The sequence below is a fragment of the Chenopodium quinoa genome, unplaced genomic scaffold, assembly GCF_001683475.1.
Source record: "Chenopodium quinoa cultivar QQ74 unplaced genomic scaffold, ASM168347v1, whole genome shotgun sequence".
In the NCBI taxonomy this organism is placed as follows: domain Eukaryota; kingdom Viridiplantae; phylum Streptophyta; class Magnoliopsida; order Caryophyllales; family Amaranthaceae; genus Chenopodium; species Chenopodium quinoa.
In genome coordinates this window covers 2,012,117-2,032,829 of record NW_018742607.1, presented here as the reverse complement: position 1 = coordinate 2,032,829, position 20,713 = coordinate 2,012,117, and the positions used below count along the sequence as shown (strand labels likewise).

At 33.6% G+C, this 20,713-nt stretch overlaps 1 protein-coding gene across 1 annotated transcript; it reads left to right on the top strand.

Moving 5' to 3' along the window:
• The first annotated feature begins 19,843 nt into the window (after positions 1 to 19,843).
• Positions 19,844 to 20,713, top strand: LOC110721246. The gene has a single exon (XM_021900394.1). It carries the CDS (start codon positions 19,844 to 19,846, stop codon positions 20,711 to 20,713), a length of 870 nt encoding a protein of 289 aa, XP_021756086.1.

Genomic DNA, 20,713 nt, shown 5'->3' with positions numbered 1-20,713 from the left:
AACTTAGTTAGCTTTACTTCTAATTTGTGTAGAATCATAAAAAATGGAACAGGTGAAGTAATATTTGAAGGAACTCTCAAAGGGAACACATGTATTATGGATCTCAATGAAGTTCCAAATAGTAGCTTGACATATGTCTTAGTTTCATTTAGGATGATCCCTTGCTATGGCATAAACGATTTGACCATGCCAGTTTCTCTTTGCTTGATAAACTTAGATCAAAGGACCTAGTAGAAGGACGTCTATCTATCAAGTTCCTAAAACACAAAGTCTATAGTTGTAGGGAATAACTTAAAGCATCCCACACTTGAGCCCCACTATGATCATACACTTAAGTATGGTGGCGTCCTAAGGGAAGGGAGCTAGAGCAAAAGAGTCGCCAAAAATTTTGAGGAACTTGTAAACTATTCATAGGGTGAAGGTTACACCCCTTCACGATCCATGAAATCGCTAACTTTATAGTGGTCCGGAACCATGATTAGATATTCGGGGATGATGGTACAAAGCCAACCTAAAAGAGATTGAATCTGCTCTAAAAATAGGCTTCTACTTTATTCTTCTCATATTCATGTGCCCTTTCTAAATCACCTACAATCAATATATTGACCCTAAACATGTTTAGTCTATGTTGATTGATTATTAATGCATAAACAAATCTGTTATTGGCGAACACTTGAATTGAAATCACATTAGCCTAAATAAAATAATTAAATATCTTATGAAGTGTAATTTCAAGTACAAATTTCCTTTAAACCTACAATAGAGGGCGTGATCAAGCAATAACAATAATACTATCAAGAAACATTAAAATATTATACAATAAATCATTGTCATCATAATATTCTCAATAAAGCTTAATAATACCATGATCCTAGGCATGATACTAACATGATTAATAAAAAATCTTAGCATGTCACTAACAATAAATATCAAAGCTTTAACCCTAACATGATAGGAGAAATAAGAAGCAACCTAAACATGATACTAGAAAGCAATAAATAACATCCTAACATATAGTAGGAATAAAAAAAAGCATGCTTTCTACAAAATATAACAACTTAATTTGTTACCTCGTATCTCTTTCTATCAAAATAATACACACGTTAGTAATTTCAATAAAAGTATTAAATTAAATGAATAATTGAAATAGGGATTTGGGACCAAACCCTCAGAAATTAATCAACCTTTCACATCTAGGGCGAACGCAAGTTCGAGCTTAGCAACGTGTGTCTAAGACTCGTGAATGCGATATTATGTTTAGAAAAGGCTAGGCTTAGAAATCAAGAGAGAGAAAGAAAGAATAAGCTTCTAGCTTAACGAGAGAAGAAGAATAGAATTAGATGATTGTTGATTATTCAAAATGGGGAAATAACGCCCCTATTTATAGAGAAAACATTCGGAGCGTTTAGAAAAGAGTTAGAATAATGACTCGAAGTAAAATAACCCATATCGTTATACGATAGGCCTATCTCGATGCGATAAGCATGTCGCGCCGCGATTGACTCCTCGCAGCGTGATGGTGCAGCTAGGATAAAACAGCTATACAGAGTCCTTCCCCTAATATAATTAGACGATTAGAATCTGAGTTTATCATTAATTTAAGATCAGTTTAACATTAAAAATTTTGTTTTATTCCAAGTAAAATTCTTTATCCATTCTACATAAGATATAACATTATAATTATTAATCCTAATTCCAATAGAACTTAAAATAACCTTCTAGATTATTCTTGAAGATTAATGTCAATCCTAATAATTTTAGGAATAATTATTAATGGGCCCTCCACTTGATCATTGCGCCATATATAAAATTATTTAGGGCCCAGTTTAGTATTTTGGCCATAACCTCCTCATTATTCATCGGAATTGCACATATAATATATCGTTGGAAAGTTCTTTACGAGCCCATCAAACTATAATATTATTGGACCCATATAATGGAACAAACTAAGCTAGACTGGATGTTTTCCATAAATAAGGTACGAAAAGAAATATTTTCGAAAATAGAAAGAAATATGTTTATTAAAAATAGGTGCATCACGATACTCTTTCATATTTCACCTTAATCGTTAATTAATAACGTGAAAGATATTCAACACTAGGTTTTTTGTTTGGGAGACACAATCAAGTGTCTACAAAAGCCCCCACTTTGATTGTGTTTGAAGAAACGTAAGCTTTGAAAACAAAAGTCAAAGTAGCGATAGGGACGGAGAATTTCAGAACGTTCTGCGAACCTAAATCATTCTTGTAACGTTGAGACCTGCAAACTAGCGTTAGTTTAAACAGATAAGAGAGTTAGAAACGAGTATCTTGCACCGTTGAGTACACTTCTCTAGAGTAACAGATTTGTTTGTTGCTGCATTTTGTTGTGATGATCTCCACAAGCTAGGGAACATTTCCAAAGACCGCTGCTTGTGGCCATTTTATGTTTTGCGGTGACAGTCTCCTAATAGTTAGGGAACATCATTGAAGATCGCTGCTTGTAGCCATCTTTCAAATCTTGTTTGTGCTACGACTAGATCATTTGATTGACAACTTTCACATCCTAGTGAAAGTCGTCGAAAACCTCGATACCTTGTGATCTTTAGTTTGCTGATGCTTCATTTTGTTGAATCTATACTTTAGGGGCGGTGACAATCCTCTTTTTCTTTAGGAACAATTTCCAACACAACTCTAGAATGATGAGCAACAGTCTGGTTTATGGAAAGTTGTCAATGTCGCATAACAACTCATGTTGTCACGATGAAATGATAATCCGTATCTCGAAAAATTTGCCAAAATCCAATTTGGAAAAAGTAGCCAATGCTTGTAACAATCTGTCATAAGAATTTTGTTGTGATTGACAATCTAAGCCTTGGAACATAACTCTTGAAAGCAATCCATCTCATAATTTATCCAATGCTATGAGACAATTCTTTTAGGAGAATATTGCCACAATTGACAATCCGCGCTTTGGAACATTTGCAAAAAAGAACCGACCGACAATCCACTTCAGGAAAATTTGCTACTACCGAAATGAATGACAATCCACGTATAAGGAACCTTTGCCGAAATGTGAAGATGAATAGAGACCTACGACAATCCTTTGGGAAATATTGCCATAGGGAACTTGGTGCATGACAATCCAATCTCGGAAATATTTCCAAGGATTTAATGACAATCCAAACTTTGGAAAAATTTGCCAAACAGAGAAGGAGCACGACAATCTATGCTAGGAAATATTGCTAGTTTGAGATGACAATCCAATCTTGAAAAAATTGTCAAATTAGATTTGATGAATGTATGACAATTCGAACTTAGAAAAACTTGCCGAATAGAGAAAGATCACGACAATTCCATGTTTGGAAACATTTCAGTTTGAGATGATAACCATGCAGTAGCTGAAGCAGAAGTTTCTCAAGAGGAACATCTAGAGCCTGAGAATCAAGAACTACTAGATCAAGAGGTGGAAGATAATAATGCTAAACCAAAAAATTGTATCCAATGCAATAAGAGATTTACCTCAAAACGTTGAAAATACCAAAAGTCCCACCTAGTGGACATGATCATGAGTGACATTACAAAAGGAACTTAGACTCTTTCCTTGTTTAGAAACTTCTGTGCATCCTTCTCGTTCCTCTCCATAAAGGAACAAAAGAACTGTGATGAAGCCTTACAAAATGCAGACTGGATCATTGCAATGTAGGCTGAATTTAATTTAGTGAATTTGAAAAAAAAACAAAGTCTGGAACCTTATTCCTAGACCGGAACATCATAAAGTCACTAGACTAAAATGGGTGTATAGGAACAAGCTCAATGAACATGGAATAATTGTGAGAAACAAGGCTAGGTTCGTTGTCAAGGGGTACAATCAACAAGGAGCTAAGGCATAGACTTTAATGCAACTTTTGTACCAATTGCTAAGTTAGAAGCTATGTGTATTCTTATTTCTTTTGCTGCTTTAATGGGTTTTAAGTTGTACCAAATGGGCATCAAATGTGCATTTTTAAATGGATTCTTACAAGAGGACGTCCAGGTTGAACAATCCCCTGGATTTGAAAATCCAGAATTCTCATATCATGCTTACAAGCTTGATAAAGCTCTTTATGGGCTAATGCAAGCACTAAGAGCATGGTACAAGAGATTGTCTAAGTTCTTGTTAAATAATGATTTTAAACGTGGAAAGATAGACAAAACGCTATTTTTGAAATCTAAAGGAACTAATACTTTAGTTGTACAAATTTATGTGATGATATTATCATTTGTGCAGCTAATGAAACTTTGTGTAAGTATGTTACTGACCTTATGAGTGGAGAGTTCGAAATGAGTATGATGAGTGAATTGAATTTCTTTCTTGGTCTACAAATTAAGAAAACCGAGAAAGGGATAATGATTTACTAACGGAAATATGTGAAGGATCTCTTGATAAAATACCAATGGAAAGTCCCAAGACTATTCGAACACCTATGGGAACTAACTTCGGGATGGATAAAAACTCATTTGGAACTTGCATAGATCAGATAATGTATCGAGGTACAATAGGTTCCTTACTATATCTAACTGCTAGTAGCCCTGACATATGTAATATTGTAAGTAACCCCAAACAAATCTCATCTAAAAGCAGTCAAAATGATACTGAGGTACCTGAAAGGAATTGATAACTTATGCATCTACTATCTTAGAAGTGAGTAAATTGATTTGGTAGGATACACTGATGCTGACTATGTAGGTGATTTAGTCAACAGGAAGAGCACATTAGGTATGAATTAATTTCTTGGACCTTGTCTAGTTTCTTGGGGTTCCAAGAAACAAAACACAGTTTCTTTGTCCACAACAAAAGCTGAATATGTAGTTGTTGCTGCATGTTGCTCACAAATGTTGTGGATAAAACAACAAATACAAGATTTTGGTCTAAAATTTGAACGTCTTCCAATTTATTATGATAATACCAGTGTTATCTATATATCAAAAGATCCAGTGCAACACTCTAAGGTTAAACACATCCACATTAGTCATCATTTTCTTAAAGATAATGGAACAAGGCAATATTAAGTTACAATTTTGTTCTATTGAAAATCAAATTGCTGACATTCAAACTAAGCCTTTGAGCAGAGAAAGCTTTGAGAAAATGAGACTAGAACTTGGGATGATCAAACTGAATTGATAGCAACTGAAGTTTCCAAATATGACATTGTTAATTACAAGACCAATAAGAAGAAATAAAACATCTATCACAAACATGGTGTGATAAACATAGCGGGAATGTCCCCATTGGTAAAATTCTTGGAGGTCGGTGCAATTAACACTTATTAGACTTTACATAATTTTCAAGTTAATGTAGACATGTATGTGACACCACTAGTATTAAAATGCTATTTCTAACAGGAAAAATTGACTTTTTATAATTGGCATTGTTGGTTGCGAATGCCACCGTTACATCTAGTAAAAATTATTCATAATTAGCTAATGTTAGTTACAAACAATGTACCATTCGTAACTGGCTTAACCTAACGCCAATTACAAATAGGCTATTTTCTAAGTTAGAAAGCATACTATTTGTAACTGGCGTTAAGATCAGTCGGTTACAAATAAAGTATTATTTGTAACTGGCATAGCCTAATGCCGATTACGAATAGTGTTTTTATTATAAAATAAATAAATAAATAAAATGGCAGCAGTAGCAAATTCCTCTACTGCCACCACCCGTAGACTACAATTATATACTTTTTTTTTAATATAAAGACCATTAACTGTTAATAAACTTATATAAAATACAATAACTATCAATCTAACCAATACAAGACAACTTTAAGCGACATCTTGTAAATTATATTGAATTGATGTACTTATAAATTACAAATATTTCTCTCACTATTCACAATAAATAATACTCTATAACTAAAAATAAAAGCTACCTAGTTAATTGATACAATGGTCAACTTTCAAATTTTGACAAATTTGTCTGCTTAACAAATTTGACTGTTCTGTATGGGATAGCAGCAGTTCACACTAACCACTTGATATTGCGACAAAATTCTACATGGGAAAGAAATACATACATAAATAAAAAAAAGCCAAAATTAAAAGAGGGTTGTTTCAAGCAGTGACCAAGTGAACTCTTCCAACATGGTTAATGCATCAAACAAAAAGGGGATATAAAAGGAAATAAGCATCAAAACTCACAACAAAAACTTTAGTCACTTATTAGACAAAACTGACAAATAAATTAAATACATAAATCATAACTTGTAATTTCACTAAAACTATGCTATGACTAAACTAGCTATCACATACATATAATTTTATCTGAGGGGAGAGAAATAAAACAATTCTAGCCCACATACAAAATACAACAAAAACATAGGTCAACAGATGCTTAGTGCTTGAACTAGCTCAATTTTTAGTTTCTTAGGTTTCTGAACTAGCACAATATATTACATACACAAGCTATGAGGTACCTGAAGTAGCTCAAATTTCAATTTCTTAGGTGCTTCAACAAGCACATGCGAAGATGACTGAACTAGCACGTGCGGAGGTGCCTTAACTAGACCAAATACACAAGATAGCAGGTGTTTGATATCACAACCTATCACATACACAAGCTAGTAGTTTCTTGAAATACATGGAGACTATTCAGGTAACATCACACATCGACATACACTTAGGAAAGTTATTCTTTACAAAATTTTTAAATTACCTTGATGAATCTAGTGCCTGAACTAGCTCAAAACTCTGTTGACCTTTGCTTGAGTGAACTCTAACCTGAAATGTGACCACCACAAGCTAGATGCATCTGATATCACTTTTGATATGTGCTTGAACATTCTATGTAATAAGATTAAAAAAAAATAAAAACTTTATTCCTTGAAGATACAAGTGAATCTGACAACATACAGGCCAACTAAAAATAGCTAACTACATAGAGATAAAGAAGGAACAAATAATTAAGTGACAACTTTTCACTTGAGGAAGCAACATGATGTGTATTCATATTGGATTATCATGTACCCAAGAGAGGGGCAAGGGAACGAGGGGGGCAGCAATAATAGAGAAGCACAAAGTAGGGAGTAACACCACGGGAGCAGCAGAAGGGGGGCAGCAGGAAGGGAGCAGTCAAGTGCTCAAAAAAGTTAGACATACCGAATTCTTCAATGTAATTGTAAAACCATCTGTAATAAGAAGAAAACCATCTTGGACTATGAAAACAATCCGCTCCCTGAGAAACAAACCATAAATACATATCTGTGAAAAGACCATATTATTCCTTTTTTTTTTCCGAGATTACATCAAATATTTTTAATTTTATGGACTACAAACACCATTTCAGAATATAGATCCTCAGTTGGTGGTGTTTAGTAAGGTAGCATGTTAAATGATACCTCACCACTCACCAGTTAATAGTCTAGTAAAAAATCTGGAATTCTTTTTACATTTGACTTGATGAAGTAATATCTTACAAGGTTAACATACACTAATTAAGGGTCCCAGTACTACATTCACATGCAGTTCTAAATATGGAAGAGAAAAGAGGGCTTCAATTCATCTTTGATTATTATTAATTAAAGGGTACTGCTGCATGTGATTATCAATGTTTCTCTACATATTAAAGAAATCTAATAATGCACTGAGTATGAAAATTATGTCAAAGAAACAAAATTACTACAAGAAGTGAAAGTAGAATAATACTTAAATATATACATACTCGTACATCACTAAAAATAACTTAGAAAAATCTTTTATAACAATATCAGTTGCATATGGCAAGGTACACAAGGGCAACGACCAGATTAAGCGGGTTTCCGGCATCAAAGCTCTCGGCGTATTTCCTAGCATTAAAATTCTGAGCAAAAAACACCAATTGCATCGAGAAGTCGCCTTCTTTGTCGCCTCAAAACCTAGGGTTCATCTATTCATCCCTATTTTGAAGAGCTGTATATACGGAACACATAGAAGAGATCTAAATCACACATAGAAGATGGATAACTTTATCAGAAAAACACAGAACTACAAAAGAGATCTAACAAACTAGAAAGGATTGAGAAAAGGGAAAAGATCAAGATGGTTTTACGTAAGGATGGAAAAGAGAGAACTAACTCACTAACTGGCGATCTACTAAAGTTGGAGGAAAGATAATATGGGGGGCCTCATAATTTTAATCAAGGAAGATTAGTAACAGGCTTTCCTAAAGCTGGTTACAAATAATGAGTTTTAACATAAGCCGCGCAAAATTAAAGTTTGAGCGAAAGTGAAAAAAAAAAAATTTAAGTCCTATGTTTATTTTCTCTAACTTTAATAAAAATTAAATAAAAATATATCATAGGAAGTAGTAACTTGCAATAGAAACACAATTACTAAATATTTGGTCAAAGTTTCTTTAACTTAATATTTGGTCAAAGTTGTTCTAGTTCCAATTAAGTAAGTAGTAAAGGTTCTCTTCTATAAAACTTCTTTTCCTTGTTTTTACTCGTTTGTTTGCTAGTTTAATTCTTAGTTATGCTTTGTTTTGCTTTTAAAAATTACAAAAAATAATTGAAAAATGGAAAAACTTAACCTTTTCTTTTTCTTCATTATCCTCAGAAGTTTCCTCAATTTTTCATCATTAAAAAGGGGAAAATTGTTGACCATTATGACGTTTTAATAATGATGTCAATGATTGAGAAAACTTCTATCTAATAAGAGTTTTCAAGAGTTATGATGTTTGTGGGATAATTAAACTCTTGGAGTTGAAGTGTGGACTGGAACAAAGGAACTTTGGATAACCAAGGATGACGAGTAAATCTCATAAAGAAGTTTTCTGAATTTAGCAGGATGGAACCACTAGTAGAAAAATTGAAAATCCACCGCTTAAAGGCCACCGGTTTTTGTAAACCGGTGGTTTAAAAAATGGTTGCGCAGAAGGCAAATAGTATTGCCACCGGTTCGAACCGAACCCATGGCAATAATGATTAAGGCCACCGGTTTTGAACCGGTGGCAATAGTTAAATAATTAAAAAAAATCGCGCCCCTTCTTCTTCTCTTTCCCCATTCTCTTTACTTAGCTTCACTGTTTTATTTCGACCAAACCTCCAATTCGAGCCGCAACAACAACGAATCAGTCTTGCATCCAAACCCTACCACCACACACTCCACCAGTGACGCCACAGCCACCGCACCACCATCCACCACCTCCGCACTCCCTCCGAACCTCCTCCACCACTGAGCAAAGCAGCAAGCAGCCACGGGTTTTAGATTATTCGAATTTTCGGGGGAACTTCCTTCACCACTGACCAGGTGCTTGGTCCGTCCACCACCTCTCAGCACTGACACCACAGCCACCGAACCACCATCCCACAGCCACCGCACCACCATCCCACAGCCACCGTCCGAAATTTAGGCTTAATTTTCTGGTAATTTTTTCTGAATTTATGGGTTTTTTTTGTTGTTGGTAGGGTTAAAAGTTGAGAGAATGCATCTTAAACTTGCAAGAAATTGATTAATTGTTCATGAATTAGGTTATTTTTTGGTTATTTTTTCTGAATTTTCTGGGTTTTTTTTGTTATTGGTAGGGTTAAAATTTTAGAGAATGCATCTTTAAAAATCAAGAAATTGATTTATTGTGTGTATCTTTAGAATGCAAGAAATTGATTAATTGTTCATGAATTAACAGTATAATGGAAAATATATTTTGAATAATTTTTTTATTTCTTTCACTGTATTATTATTATTATCATTTTGTTGTTGTTGCTTAATTTTTGGTTAATTATAGTATGAATTATTGAATTATTTTGGAGTTAGATTGAGGAGTAATCCGTTTTAGATTACATTACATAATGATTTTCCTAATACTTTTAGGAAATATATGGATTATGGAGTATAATTTGATATGTTGGAGTGATGTTAAATTGATTGTTAGGTTTATTAGGAAATCTTGAATAAATTAGGGATTATTAGTAACCTTGTTACTTAATTAGTTGAATTTGGTAGTATATTGTTGTTTTAATTTCTTTTATATTATTATTATTATCAATTTGTTGTTGCTGCTTAATTTTTGGTTAATTATAGTATGAATTGAATTATTTTGGAGTTAGATTGAGGAGTAATCCATTTTAGATTACATTACCTAATGATTTTCCTAATGCTTTTAGGAAATATATGGATTATGGAGTATAATTTGATATGTTGGAGTGGTGTTAAATTGATTGTTAGGTTTTAATAGGAAATTTTGAATAAATTAGAGATTATTAGTAACCTTGTTACTTAATTAGTTGAAGTTGGTAGTATGTTTTAATGTGTAATTTTAGGTTGTTTTATAGTTCTTGACAAAATTACTAACTTTATTTTTTGTTTTATTTTTTATTTTTGTAGATTCATATTATGTAGTGAAGAACAAGTTTATTAGCTATTTAAGTGGAAAGTTCGAGACATTACATCCATTATACTTGCTATATTGGTATGAACTATAAAATTTATGGAGCTATATTTCTTTCTATTTATCCATTTGATAAAAGTTTGTTCATGATATTACAAGTTGTGTCTAGTTTAATTATAAATAATTACAATAATATGTTGAATGTTTGCATCATCATATGCCTAGATACCCGTTCAAGGCTTTCTCATTAGGAGAAAGTCTTGAATAGTCCTCGGTTGGGACTGTTCTTGAATGTTTACTCTCACTTAGGTGGTGAATGTATGTCTTTTTTTTTTTTTAAGGAACATCTTGGCTGTCCATTTATTCTCCATGTTTTCAGGGTACATATGTTGGTAAGTAATTATCTACATCTTGTACTTGGAGAACTGGGGGGGAAGTGCTGCCGGATTTTCCTTAAAATTGGAAAGTTGACATACATTCACTAGTGAGAGTAGACATTCAAGGATGGGTTAGGTTGGAGTGATAAGGACACTTTGAAAACATGCATTTATTCACTATATGAATGGTATATTCACGGTATGTACTTGAAGTTGATTTACATAAGATATGTAGCAATTGTACATTATTGATAATATGTTGTTATATATGTTTAGAGACACTTTACTAAATGGGAAAGGATCCTAGTTGGATGTATGGTAGACGTGATACAATGGATTTTTGGAATGGGGTTCAAGAGTTTTGGGAGACGACTTTATCTTATCAGCGCAAAATTAGCGAGGAAGGCCTATACTGTCCTTGTGTTGATTGTAATAATGTGAAGGTGGTCAATAGTGTTGAAATCATTAGAGATCATGTACTTTGTCGTGGGTTTAGACTTAAATACCATGTGTGGATTTGGCATGGTGAAAGTGGAGAGTATAGTAGGGATCTTGATGGGAATGATGTGCATGATAGAAGCAATGAGTCAAATAGGCCTTATTTAGGCTATTTTGGATGAAAATGCGACCTTAAACATAGTAAAATGCTCTTTTTTTGTGATTTCAAGGCTTAGCCACCTATAACTAAGTATAATTGACATGTTATGAGAAAGAACTTGGTCATTAGTTTAAAAATGTAGAAAATGGGCAAGTAGAAGTCAAATAGGCCTTATTTAGGCTATTTTGGATGAAAATGCTACCTTAAACTTAGTAAAATGCTCTTTTTCTGTGATTTCAAGGCTTAGCCACCTATAACTAAGTATCAATGACATGTTATGAGAAAGAACTTGGTCATTTGTTTAAAAATGTAGAAAATGGGCAAATAGAAGTCATTTAGGCCTTATTTAGGCTATAACTAAGTATTTAATTTTTTACATATTTATTTAGACATGTTTAACTTAACTAATTTAATTAATTCTAACATAATTTATATATATTCCAAGTTTTGCAAGGTGCAAAAGGGAGATCCGTTAACAAGCAAGGACCTTAATGAAGTTCGAGACATGTTGGCATCTTTCATCACCTTCAATTTGTAAATGTCACATCATTTTGAATTTATACTTTGTTAATTATTAACTTTTAGACTACAATATTGACTAGTTAGTATTGTTTGTATTTATGTATATCACACTTTATTTATTGTATTGCATTTTGTTTTTTGTAATTATTAATGTCTAAATATATAATTTTAATTCTTGTTATGATTATTAATAATAATTATATTATGGCAGAATTTATAGCAATAATATGGCAAAATATTACAGCAGGATCAGTTGCAGGAATAATTGCAGGCAAAACGAAAAAAATAAATTATACCCCTATTATTGCCACCGGTTAACCGGTGGAAAAAAGCAGTTTTCCCCACAAAAAAATTAGCGCCAATTTAAATTGCCATCGGTTAACTGGTGGCCATAATTTTTATTACCACCGGTTAACCGGTGGCCATAAGGCTTTTTGCCACCGGTTTTGAACCGGTGGCCTTGCATTTCTGTATTGCCACCCCCCAAATGACCACCGGTTCAAAACCGGTGGCATTGGGGGGGTTTAAACCGGTGGCCATTGCATTATTTTGCCTAGTGAACTACAAGGTGTTCCATAACAAGAACGTATCAAATTCCAAAGTAATGCTGGAACAAGACCTCAACAATCAAGGACCAGTGCAGTAGCTCGAGATATCAACCGAAAAGGATGAACTTGTTAACTAGATTGTATTAAAGATAATAAGTTTGTTTTTTCAGGTTGATGTAAATATATAATTGGTTAATATGCGTGAGACTAATTAGAAATCTGATAAAGCTTGGCAAGCTAATTAATTCATTAAATATAATCTTGAGTTTATGAAAAAGAATTTAATTTATTTTATGATCTTTTAAAATCTGGTTTACTTGGTTTTATCTTTTTCATGTTAAACTCGATCTTCTGAGAAAACGAATTTAACTGAAAAACGTTTTCTTAAAAGCAAAACTAAGTTTGTTTTTATTTCGGTTTTTAAATGATAAGTTTTAATTTCTTTGTTATTTTTTTAATTTTACCAAAACCCTACTCTGTGAGTTGACAACTTCTATAAATATAAAAGAAGTATTTCAAAGCATAGTAAGAGTTTTAAGCGTGAAAATCACTTAGTGCTTAAGAGTAAGTTTGCCAAAAGGTTAAACCTTTATTATTTTAATTTCAGGTTTCATGGATACTTTTCCATTTATATATTAGAGTGAGTCTTGTGTTATAAATGGTTTTGGGGTGTGTGTGTGAATTCTTGATAATTCATGATTAAGTTTCGAAGTTTGAAACTCTCTAAAATAATTTGTGTCTTAATTGTCATTGCATAGTTAGTGAGCTTCTACTGTGAAGCAGAGTGTAGGCACTCCTGGAGTGCTAAGTGAACCTAAGTGTGGGACTTAGGTTGGGTACACTACAAGAAAGAAGCTTATTTTCGATGGTTTATTTCTATCATAATACCACCAAAATCCTTGGAAACTTAATTTTCGACGGTTTTGCATCGGAAAATGTCTATCGGAAATTCCTTTGTCGGATCATCTAACTTTTCTGATGGAAAAACCATCAAAAATAAGGTTTGTAAATGATTTTCCAATGGATTTTAGGCCCATGGAGTTTGCTTATTTCTGATGGCTTAAAGCATAGGAAATTTTCAATGGCTTAAAAACCATCACAAAATCACAAAATTAAAGACTTTTGAGCCATAGGAAATTTCATATGGTTATGAAACCATCGAAAATTATTTAAATTTCCTACGGCTTCAAACCATCGGATGTTATTCCAACAATAAACATATGAATATCCTTTCGTTTCCTTTTATATATAACTTGCACAAAGTGACCTGGTTTTTGCAAACCTGGGTATATAAAATAATAATTTAATATTGAAAAACGTATTTATGCATAATAGGTTCGTATATTAGATTAGATTAGGGTATATTAGTTATATACAAAGTGCTAATACTAATGTTGCTCGATTAGGTATATCTACAAACTACAAATTATGCACAAGTAGAAGTTAGACACAAGATTCGGTAACATAACCTCCACCGCTGTTCGAGTCGTCTCGAGGGTCTCGATGCTGAGGCTACAAAGTAGAACAAGTGTCGTTGAATCCAAATATGCGATTCAACATCTCATCCATAATCTGATCTCCTTATTTTGTCTCTCCATTGCAGCAATCTCGGCAGGAACCTTGGCCTGGACCCGGGCCTCAACCTGCTCTTGCACTTGAGACTCGACCCGGGACTTAATCTTAACCTCCATTTTAGTTCGCATGTTTTTCACCCTCTGTTCAAATTGCTCATGCATCTGAGTTACAATGGACGGCATATAGTGCTGGAAAAGATCTGATTCAACGACCTTGAGGGGTGCTGTAGTAGAACTCTCTACTTCGGCGAAGACCCTTTACATGGCCCTTGTTCCATCCACAAACAGTTTCCCAATACAGCTAATTTGGGCTCTTTCAACCCCTTGACTAGTTGCTTCCTCTAGTTTCTTTTTGTAGGTATCCTGGCCTGTAATTTTGAAATGCAAATGTTTACATAAAAGATGAATTTAGTTTCTATAAGTTTAAATAAGTAAATTTACTAAACTACTCAAGTTTTGAGTTCTATAGGCTCATTCGGAGTCAAATAAGAGGTAAACATCTTCATCCTTTACTAATTCTTTATATTTTAGCTAAATAAGTTCATTCAAGCCTATAACACTACACTTACATACATTTATGACTTAAATGATCGATATCAATTAAGCCAAGCATCTGAGTTTAAACCATTTCTATACTCTAAAGGGCTTTGAAGTCATCCTATGAACTTCTACCTTTCCCATAATCTACTTATATCATGAAATGATTCAATTAAAACCTTTAATGTGCATAATAAATGTTCATGTTTAGTTTTTATAAGTTTAAACAAGTAAATTTAGTGAACTATACTCAGGTTTTGAATTCTATGGGCTCATTCACAGCCAAATTAGAGGTAAACACCCTCATCCTTTCCCAATTCTTTATATTTTAGCCCATCCAACCTATCATACATCACGTTATGCTCCCTTCGTTTCATAATTACTACTTCTACACAGCTTTATGCTTGTAATCAAATTAGTCACAAAATAGCAATAGTGTAAAAAATGATTACAAGATCCACAGTGACATTTAATATGCTATTCAAAGGGTCCTTATCACTCCAACCTAACACATCCTTGAACGTCTAATCCCACAAGTAAATGTACACCGAGTTTTCAACTCTATGGACTATCCGGCAGCATTTCCCTATAGTTTTCCAAGTACACAATGCAGAAGATTATGTACACCTATATATGTACCTAGAAAACATTTTAGAGAAATGACAAGGCGGGACATTCCACAGAATCAAAAAGTAAGGCATACATTTATCACCTAAGTGACATTGAACGTTCAAAGACAGTCCCAACCGGGGACTATCCAAGACATACACGTAATGTATATGCCTTGAACGGGTATCTAGGCATATGATTACGCAAACATTTATACTACTGAAAAACAAATTATATGTATCAAAACATAAAGGTGTACGACAATTACCATATTAGAAGACGGAAATGAAATACATGAATGAGATATATATATTTCAACATAAGCTTTATTACAATGAACTTAACACATATAAATAAGTTTCTTACATACATACATAAACTAAATTAACACATATAAACTAAACAACCTACTATAATATAATGAAACGAAACTAAATTTATAAACTAAACTGACATATATAAACTAAACTAAAAAAATACTAACATATAACGAAACTAAACTAACATTAAGCAACATATAACTAAACTAAACAAACTACTGACTTATAATGAAACCAAACTAACATTTATACAGTAATATTAGGGGTGGGACTTTTCAAACCGAACCGTGAAACCGCCCGTTACCGAACCGAACCATTACGGACCGATCCGTTTATAAACCGATAAATATAAACCGAAAACCGAACTGAACTGTTCAATATCAAACCGAAACCGAATTGAACCGCTCAATGTCAACCCGTTACGGACCGTAAACCGATAACAAACCAAACTGCGCAAATCCGAACCGAAACGAAACCGAACCGAATGGTTTATAAACCCGAACCGTTTATAAGCCGAAACCGTTTAAACCGAAAAAAAAAACCGTTTAAACCGAACCATTTGTAACCCGCTAACCGTTTAAACCGACCCGTTTATGAACCGAAACCGTTTAAACCGACCCGTTAATGACTTAATGAGTTAATGCACATCAATATCTGACATCTCTATAGTTTATATGTATATTATATATATCTTTGAGTCTGTGACTGTATATCAGTATTTATAATAAACTAATAATAACTTAATAAGTAATAATACTAATAACTAATAAAGTAATGAAAATCTAACCATTGTTTTTCATGGGCATTCAATCTAACCGTTGTATATTTGACTATTCGTACATTAGTATTGCATAATGATTTCATCACCACTTTAATTAGTGATTTCGTGATTTCGTCCATTTAACTTATTAAGTTGTTTGAGTTAGTAATCTAAATAAAGTAACAAACTAAATAACGAATCCATTTAATCTCGTGTAAGTTATAATTTATAAGAAATGCAATGTTTGGAAATGAAAATTGATTCAATACGATATTGTTAATGTATATGTAATTATAGATTAATTATTATGTATATCATATCGTACGAATGTACGGTTGGTATCATTATCATACTATCATAAGTATCATTGCCTCGTTGAATTATTGGTATGTACTACAATCGATAAACATATTTACATATCTGATTATTAAAACTTAAAAGTTTAAAACACTTGTTGATCAATCTAATTGAATACTTGTACATTCTTAATTATCGATTTATCGTATTATAAGTATCAACTCATTAAATGGTCATGACGCGATCTTTAAAACAATCATGAATTCATGACCCAAACCGCTTATAAACCGAACCGACATGATCCAAACCGTTCATAAACCGAACCAATTGAACTGTGTAAACCCTCTACTAAACCGGCCCATTTCAAACTGAACTGACATGATTCGCACCGTTTATAAAACGAACCGATATTGACCCGGGTAAATCCGCCCCTAAACCGACCCATTTCAAACCAAACCGGCTTGATCCAAACCGTTTATAAACCGAACTGACATTGACCCGGGTAAACCCGCCCCTTAAACCGACCCGTATCAAACCGAACCGACATAATCCGAATCGTTTATAAACCGACCCGCTTATGACCCAAACCGAATTTAAACCGCAAAGAAATAAACCGAAACTAAACCGAGCCGTGACTAACCCAAACCGAACCAAACCGACCCGCCAGCTAAACTAAACCGTTTTAATTCGAACCGCTCCAAACCGAAACCGACTCAAACCGAGGTCAAACCGAACCGCCAGACCGAAGTCCCACCCCTAAGTAATATAGAATATATAGGCACTAACATATAATAGAAATAACATAAACAAAACTTTTTTCTGAAAGAGATTTGATTCTCTAATGAATTTCTATAGAATTACTTTGTTTCATCCCCAAAACACACTAAAAATAAATTAATTTGTTTCATTTTTGCTACTAATAACTAACATACATATAAAAATATAAGTGCATTAGAAATATTTACCACTAACTTTTGAATTTGAACTATGTTTTGAGGAGAAAACAAAGTAAATCTATAATTCATACAAATGAGTGAATAAAATAAAAAATTAAAAAACTTAGGGTTTACGGGTAATTAATTAAAACTAAATAAATAATCGGGAAAAAAAAAAGAATTACCTGATGGTCGACGCACGAAGGTCTGCTAGAGGGAGAGGGTGAGCTGGTGGCCGGCGGTGGGTGGTATGAGTCGGTGGAGGAATTGAGGGTTAGGGTTAGCGTATAGGATAAAAAACAAAAAATGAGAAAAGAAAGGAACAAATGGTTAGGGTTACCTGGTGGCCATCGTACGACGGCTGGAGAGGGAGGGTGAGTAGAGACAGTGAAGTTCACCTTCTCTCTCCTTCTTATTTTCTCTATCTCCTTCTCCTTTTGTTCGAAAATTTCCCCAAATGAACCTGAGGGGTGTATTTTTATTAAACACATGTTCGACGGCTTTTCCTATGGATATAAGCCATCAAAAATTAAATTTCCTATGGATTTAAGCTATCACAAATATAAATGCCAATGGATTTTCCATATGATATAAGCCATCGGTTATTTCCTATGGCAAAAATTCCATCGGAATCTCTTTTTCAAATTTTAAATTTCAAAAATCATGTTTCCCATGGAAAAAAGCCACCGGAAACTATTATTTGTGATGGCTTTATAAACCATCGTAATTTTCCGATGGCTTATTCTATCGAAAAATTTTTAAGCCATCGAAAAAATACGAGGGGTTTATTAACCATCAAAGTTTTTAAATTTTCTGACGGTTTATATAAGCCATCGGAAATTTTCCATCGGAATTAAGCCATTTTCTCATAGTGGTAGGAAAGGGTCCTATCAGGTAGGAAGTGTCCACTAAGAAACTTGTGAGAAAGGTCTTTGTGTAAGAGCTTGTAACTAGGAGTTGCCTTATTGTATTGAATTTTGTGTGATAATCCCGATAAAGGTCTAGGTTATACTTCCAGTTAGGCCATGGAAGATTTCCTCATAAAACTTGTTGTGTTCTTTAAGTTTCGTTTAAGTTCTATTTTTAGATTTTGAAAAAGATTGACCTAATTGGAACCTACTACAGTTTATCCCCCGGTAGTAGTTCATCTAAACTAACATATAATAATAAAATAAAATAAAAATTCTTTTATGGTTTTTTAGGTAAGAAGAATTCTTGTTCGATACAAAATCTTGGCATGTTAACTCGACTCACGTTAGTAGGCCAAACACTTGGCCCCATGGCTGTTCATCGGTCCGAGACCGGACCGAACATTAGACCGAAAATTAGAATTTTAAGAACAGAAGATCAGACCGATTAAGCTGGGACCAAACCCGGAACGGACCAAAAGAATTGGTCCAAAACCCGAACTAGACCGCTTTGGACCGATTTAAGAATTTTTTTAAAATAACACTATTTTTTTAATATTTTTTTGGAAAACTCGAAAAAAAGGAAGGGAAAATCTACACTTTAACGTCTTTTTTTTTTGTATATTTAGTACAAAAAGCTCATAAATTTGATGTTTTCTAAGTTTATTAAGGATAATCTTCACTATTATTTAAAGTGTCACGCATATTTTTAATAAATAAATTGGTCCGGTCTAAGACCGGTTTTGATAAAATTTTGGACCGCACTGGACCGAAGACCGGAAAATAAATTTCTAGACATGAAGACCAGGCCAATTAATTCGGTCAGATCTGTTTTTTCGATCTGGACCGATTTATGAACACCCCTACTTGGCCCTACTTAAAATTCAAAACACTTATTACATACTAGTATGAATTATGTTCAATTTTTAATACTATGTTTTGTGACTTAACAATTTTAATCAATACATTGATATATAGTACGTGCATTTACAGGGTGTCGTCTTAGATATCCTTAGACAAAATTTCAATAACAAATCGTTGAATTTTCCGTCAAAAAATGACAAAAAGACAACCCACTCGTGTGCATAATTTTGCATAATCTCTCATTCCAAGATCCTTCCTTGAGCCTATAATACTAGAGTAATAATAGGCTAATTATTTAATACTTTACTTAAATTAATTATTGTTCTCTTATGGGGTGCACCAGGCTGTAAAGCCCATAACCAATTGCCTAGTAATCCACGGCTCTATTCTAAATTATATTAATCAACTCATTTCCTTGTAATTAGAACAAAAAATATTGTTAATGCCTTTCTTAAATATGATTAGAGACAAGGGAACCAGATCAATTAGCCTTGCAACTTCCCATTGATTGTCCTATAGGAGTATCTGTCATGTTGGTGCCGTGTAATCATGTCTATATAAATCAATACATTCATGAGTTTATAGACATCCTCTCAAACTAGCTAAAAGCAACATAAAATCCTACTTAAGTAACCAAGTAATAAAAACACATTAGTAACATTACAATTATGGCTAGTTTTTCAACAGAAATGAACACATCACACAAAATAAGATCACTAAGCTTACCTTCAAAGCTAAATCCGATCAACCACAGAATTGAACAAGAGCTGAAAAGGCTCCGATCAAAAGAAGAAGCATCAACATCAGCCTCGGAAAGCATCATCATTGGTGTATCAGGGCTAGAAAAATTGTATGGTTGTATCAACCAAGCCTTGAGTCTTCCAATGACTCAACAAGCTCTCTCACTTCGCCAACATGAGAAACATGTTGCTGAATTATTCAAGGGTTGCTCAAGCCTTCTTAATGCTTGCAGCTTAATCAAAGAAGTTGTTTTCCAACAAGTCGAAATCACAAAAAGTCTTGAATCTTCATTTACAGAAAAGGAAGATATCTTAAAAATACGAAGCAATATAGCTAATTACAACTCCTTGAGGAAGGAGGTAATAGGTAAAGCGAAAGACATACTTATGTCATTAAATCAACTCAATGCTGAAGTCCTCGGAGATGAAGATTGTCACCGATCAACTGTGATAAAATCACTAAGATGTGTTAGCATCATTAACTTGTCTGTGTTCGAGTCACTTATTTTATTCTTGTCAGTGCCCATGTCTAGGCAAAAAAAGTCACTGGTTTCTAAGCTGATGAACAAGGCGGGGAAGTGGAAGTATGAGAGCGGAAATGAGATAAATGATGTTGATAATGTGCTGCATCAATTGGTTTCGACAAAAGATGCAAACGATCAGAAGCTGCTGTGTTATTCACTAGGTAAATCGAAAGTGTTGGTAGGTGTTGTGGAGGGAATTCAGAATGATTTAGAGAAGATGTGCACACAATTATCGAATACAAAATTGTCACTCATGAACATACTCTCATTCTAG